The sequence below is a fragment of the Calidris pugnax genome, unplaced genomic scaffold (assembly GCF_001431845.1).
Source record: "Calidris pugnax isolate Ruff unplaced genomic scaffold, ASM143184v1 scaffold199, whole genome shotgun sequence".
NCBI classification, from domain to species: domain Eukaryota; kingdom Metazoa; phylum Chordata; class Aves; order Charadriiformes; family Scolopacidae; genus Calidris; species Calidris pugnax.
In genome coordinates, this window is record NW_015090970.1 from 949,030 (window position 1) to 955,029 (window position 6,000).

Below are 6,000 nucleotides of genomic sequence, written 5' to 3' on the forward strand. Positions count from 1 at the left end.
AGCAGGATACAAATTTCAACTTCTTTCAGCAGAAAGTAGGAGTCAGGCTAAATGCACACAGCAACCAACAGCAGTAATGAGGAAACTTATAAAAAAAAATTTGGGCTAAAAGAATAGGCTTAAGAAACAATTAAGAATGACAACTATTCAAATGACTGCATTCCTAATATATGAATCATGTAACAGAGCATAACGTATGCATGAAACCGAGAAGAAAACACCTTAAACCTTTCCATTTCTAAAGCAACTAAAGAGTTTTGGAAGAACAAGTGTGAAGCAAGTAAAAAAAAAAAAATCATATTATTCCAAACACTTTATTTGTGGAGCAACAAAAGAGTTTGGGAAGAACAGGTGTGAAGCAAGTAAAAAAAAAATAAATCATATTATTCCAAACACTTTATTTGTGAAGGTGTTTTCTGTATCGCTGAGGAAGAGCAACGTCTGAAGTTACAGGGCTACATTATTCAGAAAACAATTATGATCTTAAGCTCTGTGTGTTTGTTTGTTTGTTTGTCTGTTATCTACAGTGACTGGGACAACAGTGACTTCAGAGAACTCTGTTTCTCTCTGCCTGAAGAACGCCTCCCCAAAAGACCAATCTTTCTACTGTCTCCCCTTTTAGAAACACTTCTGGTTTGTCAGCAAAAACCAAAGGCATCGGCACAAGAGTAGTTAATACCCACGTGAAGTTTCGTGGTTGCTGGAGATGAATTCCTGTCCACCTGCCTGCAACTGACACACACGAACCAACCCTCCTCAGACACACAAATCCCAAGAACCAGGAGCAACGCCTTGGCTTCACTTCCTTCTGAAAGCTTCATTAAAAGAAAGTATCATTAAAACACATTAGAGAACAAATTCAAGGTGACGTTACCAGTGTGGAAAACAAAATACTGGCCAGAATTTAGCTGCCAAGAGAATAATCAGTTGACAGACTCAGAAAAGGAGCAGTGACAGCGGGGGTTTTACTCTGGAGTTGCGTAGGTGCGTTTCCCCAGGATCTCTGAGCTACTCTCTGCATTTCCTTCCAGTCTTGGATTTGGCTGGTTGGAGTTTAAAGCTCTGCTCAGCAGAAGTCGAAGGTCTGTACCGCTCTCCCTACGCATGCATCTTCCCTCCTGCACAACCTCTACGATCAAATGGCTTTACATTCATAGATGTACTAAAAGTTTCTGACAATGTTTGGGGACACTTTGATATCACAGTCTATACCTGTTTGCCAGGGTTTCTATATATCAAAACGATTTAAGTTGTAGGAGGTTGGATAGTTTTGCCGGTTATACTGGAAGTGGTCTGTTAAGATATTGGTTCGACCGTACTGATAGTCTCCGTGTTGGGCAAACGCCGTGAGTCCGTTCTGAGACTTTTCCGGAGTGTTTCGATGCCTCTCCAAATTCACAAGGTCTCCAGTTGTCACTGGAAGTAGCTGCTTCTTTGCTTCTTGGTTTGCATCGTATTTTGTCTAGGAAAGAAAGAAAGAATGTTTTTCTTTCGTATACCTAGAAAAAGCCTACAGTTTTACAATGTCTATTAGAGTTTTAAGATATTAGCGGCATCTAACAATAACCTCATTCCTCTCATATGCCAAATCAGTAAGCTGCTCTTTTGCTCAAGAGATTTCACAGAATCACAGAATCTTCTACTGCTCAAGAGATTTCACAGAATCACAAAATCTTCTAGGTTGGAAGGGACCTTAAAGATCATCTTGTCCAACCGTCAACCTCACTGACAAAAATAGACACCCACACAACAAACAAGGAACATCATCACTAAACCAGACCTCCCAGCACTACATCAACCCGTCTTTTGAACACCAAAGTGAGTTTGAGTGAGTTACTTCCCAATCTTTATTTTTCAAGAAAATATTAAGATCAAAATTTAAGTTTATTAGAGACCAAGGAGCTGGCCTGACCCAAGCACCCGAGAGCTTGGCTTAGACAACACCCACGTATCTCCTCTGCAGCGAAGTTTTATGCCACACATTCTGTATTTTTGTTCTGTTAGCCATGAAATCATACCAAAAAAATAATTTAAAGCTACTAGGCTGTTTCAAGTGAGTTTCCTGAATAAACAAGCAACCAACTAACCCCCCCTTACCTTGTTGTATAAGAAGACCCCCAAGATAGCTGTCATCATTCCAAGGACGTTGGTGCTCGTAACGGGATTGCGAAGCATTATAAGGGACACTGTGATGACCATGATTCTCTTTGTGGCGTTTGCGACAGAGTAACTCAGGGGGCTGATCAGGTTGAGAATACTGAAGGCAATGACATTCTGGGCAAAATTACAGAATCCACTGATGATAAGCAGCATCAAGGTCCAAGACCAATGAGACATGGTGCTCTGTTGTAAAGACAAACATTACAAAGGGGAAAAAAAAAAAAACACACAAAGAAGAAAGATCTCAGGTTTCAGATAAGAGACAAAGAAACACAAATACAACTTGAGTTACTTCGTACTTGCCTTTGATAGGTAAAACATCTGCAAGTTAACTCTAAAGAGGCACCTGAGTGTGTTGCATTATGCAACTACCAACGCTGAGAAAACATCTCCCTCCCTGCAAACTCACACACACATTGCAGGTGCCTTTGTTCCTGTCTCCAGCTACTCATTCCCAAGATTTACGCTGCAACGTAAGCCACCCCTCCCAACCCTGCCAGGAATTCTCACGACAAACACTCTGCTTATTTTTTTTATGGTGTTTTGTGAAACGATTTGCGGGTATTTCCCAACCGTTCCTTCCGTGCTGACGAGGAACTGCGCTGAAACACGTCTTACAGTGTTTGTTTATTGGGGTTTTTTTGTGGTTTTTCTCTCTCTTTTTTTTTTTCTAATAGCAAACAATTTCCCAAATACAACACTTACCAAGTCATTCTCTACTAAGAAGGAAGAAAGATCCACCAAAACCCACGTTGGGATCATGAAGAACACAGCGTGGCACCCAAGGATGTTCAGCAACCGCAGATGGTGTATTCGGGAATCTCTTAACACCTGACAAAAAACACCACTCAACAGCCTTTCTTCAGCTACTGCCCCATTTTCAGTGGAGATTTAGAAGCCATATCACAGATAAATTATGAAAATAAGTAAATACTGTCACAGCATGAATTTCCCATAAGAATGACCAAAGGAAAACAGATGTCCATTGGAAAAACAATGGTTTCTTGAGTGCTGACTCTCAGCATTAATACAATATTAATACATCTTACATTCTCTACAAACCAGAAATCATTTTGTAACTAAATAGCTTCGAGGTGTACACTTTAACTTTGTTTCTAACATTTCAAGGAATGCCTAATTCCTTGACACTGACTCATTCACTACAGAGAAAGGATTTGATACAGCACCACACGTTAAAAGCTTTCAAATGAGCCGGTAAATTTAAGTACCATTGAACTGTCAGCAGAAAAATAAATCCGTGCTGAGGAGTAAAGCAAAGGCACTGGATAAACTCTGAGTTCTGCCCAATTTTCAGGAGAACAACTCCGACAGGCAGGAAGAGCTGCAGAGAACAGGCGTGCGAAACAACCAACCATTACCTTGACTATAAAGTCCACTTACAAAACCCCAACAAATGTACTGGAAAGTCCACCCTGTCCTGCTAAAGGATGATGCTACTGGTTACCTTGGGCTCCTTTGACTATAAATTCCACTTAAAAAAATCCAACAAACGTACTGGAAATACACCCTGTCCTGCTAAAGGATGATGCTACTGACCCATGACACCAACAGCACAACCATTACCTTCTTTGAGAAGATGTTCTGAAGTGAAAAACACAGAGTAGCAGCAAGTGCACTGATGAGTCCCCACATGTCAAAGGAAAGTTCCGTGACGGTGGCCAAGAGGACACCGGTTATTATGGGGATCAGAGACAAGTACACCTGGAAGAGGAACAGAGAGGAGCAGCTGTCATCCTCTAAGAATTCTGATCTGGGGAGGGGAGGAGAAGGAAGAATAAAGCTACAGAACCAGGGATCAACTTTTATATTACAGAATCACAGAATCTTCTAGGTTGGAAGGGACCTTAAAGATCATCTTGTCCAACCGTCAACCCAACTGACAAAAATAGACACCCACACAACAAACAAGGAGCATCATCACTAAACCAGACCTCCCAGCACTACATCAACCCCTCTTTTGAACACCTCCAGGGATGGGGCCTCCACCACCTCCCTGGGCAGCCCATTCCAATGGCTGAGAACCCTTTCAGTGAAAAAATTTTTCCTAATATCCAGCCTGAACCTCCCCTGGAGCAACTTGAGGCCATTTCCTCTCGTCCTGTCGCCTGTGACTTGAGAAAAGAGACCGACCCCATCTCTCTACATATTATTGTAGTTTGAGGAAATGAAGTGATGACAATCGACACTATCACCACCCCAGTGTATCGGAGAGCGTCACCTTGCTCACTGCTTACATCTGATGTCTTGACGTTCACAATAAAAGAGAGAAGAACTCGTAAAATCTGCACAATGTCATTTCAATCACAACATTCACCCAGGTAATGGAAGCCAGCAGAGCACACCACCACCTCCTCCACCACCACCAAGAGAAGAAACCACAGCAAACCTGTCCGCACCTTCGTCGTCTGCTTTTCCTTCATGATGATGCGCGAAAGAAGAACCACCCAAATCGGCATCGTCGCTTTTACTGAGAATGGAAAGAAAATATCAGTGGGGACACAAAGTTTGGGCCAGCTCCATTAACCATTGTCAGCAGAGGGTGAGTGCTGGGGATGGAGGGGGGGCTCATGTCCTGTCCCACCAAAACCATAACTACAGCCCACCCCGGGCTGTCCCTCCTTGTCACCGTGCTGGGGACAAACACGGGCTGGTTCTTGGTGCTCTGGGACACTGCACCAGCCGTAGGGGCACAGGACACTGCACTGGGCACCCTTAGGGGCACACAATGGGACATGGGGCATCTCACCAGGCACCCACAGTGGCACAGGACATGGCACGGGGCACCTATATGGGTACAGAACACCTTAGTGGGCTCCCATAGGGACACAGGACACGACTCTGGGTGCTCATAGAGCCACATATCGGGACACAGGACACCTCACCAGGCACCCGTTGGGGCACAGGACATGATTCTGGGCACCCATAGGGACCCAGGACAATGTGCTGGGCACCCATAGGGACACAGGACACAGCACTGGGCACACGTAAGGATACAGGACACCATAGTGGGCACCCACAGGGACACAGGACATGACTCTGGGTGCTCATAGAACCATATATCGGGACACAGGACACCTCATCAGGCACCTGTTGGGGCACAGGACACAACTTTGGGCATCCACAGCAACACAGGACACCCTACTGGGCACACATAGGGGCACAGGACACAGCACTGGGCACACATAGGGGCACAGGACACAGCACTGGGCACCCGTTGGGGCACAGGACACGACTCTGGGTGCTCACAGAGCCACATATCTGGACACAGAACACCTCACCAGGCACCCGTTGGGGCACAGAACATGATTCTGGGCACCCACTGGGACACGGGGCACTGCACTGGGCACCCACAGGGACACAGGACACTGCACTGGGCACCCATAGTGACACAGGACACTGCACTGGGCACACGCGGTGGCACAGGACACGACTCTGGGTGCTCATAGAGCCACATATCGGGACACAGGACACTTCACTGGCCACTCATTGGGGCACAGGACACAACTCTGGGAACCCACAGGGACACAGGACACCTTAGTGGGCACCCACAGGGACACAGGACACCTAACTGGGCACATGTAAGGATACAGGACACCGCACTGGGCACCCATAAGAGCACAGGACACCCTACTGGGCACCCATATCGGCACAGGACACTGCACTGGGCACCCACAGGGACACAGGACATGACTCTGGCTGCTCACAGAGCCATGTATTGGGACACAGGACACCTCACCGGCCACCCGTTGGGGCACAGGACACGGGCTTGGTGCCACCGCTACAAGCACACACCGGGGCCCAGGTCAGCGCACCGGCCCC

General features: G+C 45.9%; 1 protein-coding gene across 1 annotated transcript in view; it reads right to left on the reverse strand.

The window, feature by feature from the left end:
• Nucleotides 1-354: 354 nt before the first annotated feature.
• Nucleotides 355-6,000, reverse strand: part of SLC35E1 (solute carrier family 35 member E1) — a 6,242-nt gene continuing 596 nt past the window's right edge. The window contains exons 2-6 of the mRNA XM_014952822.1: nucleotides 4,578-4,648; nucleotides 3,745-3,882; nucleotides 2,866-2,991; nucleotides 2,098-2,343; nucleotides 355-1,462 (exon numbers count right to left, since the gene is read on the reverse strand). Of these exons, the coding sequence (XP_014808308.1) occupies nucleotides 1,229-1,462; nucleotides 2,098-2,343; nucleotides 2,866-2,991; nucleotides 3,745-3,882; nucleotides 4,578-4,637 (804 nt within the window). The 5' untranslated portion in view covers nucleotides 4,638-4,648 and the 3' untranslated portion in view covers nucleotides 355-1,228. The remainder of the gene's footprint in view (nucleotides 1,463-2,097; nucleotides 2,344-2,865; nucleotides 2,992-3,744; nucleotides 3,883-4,577; nucleotides 4,649-6,000) is intronic.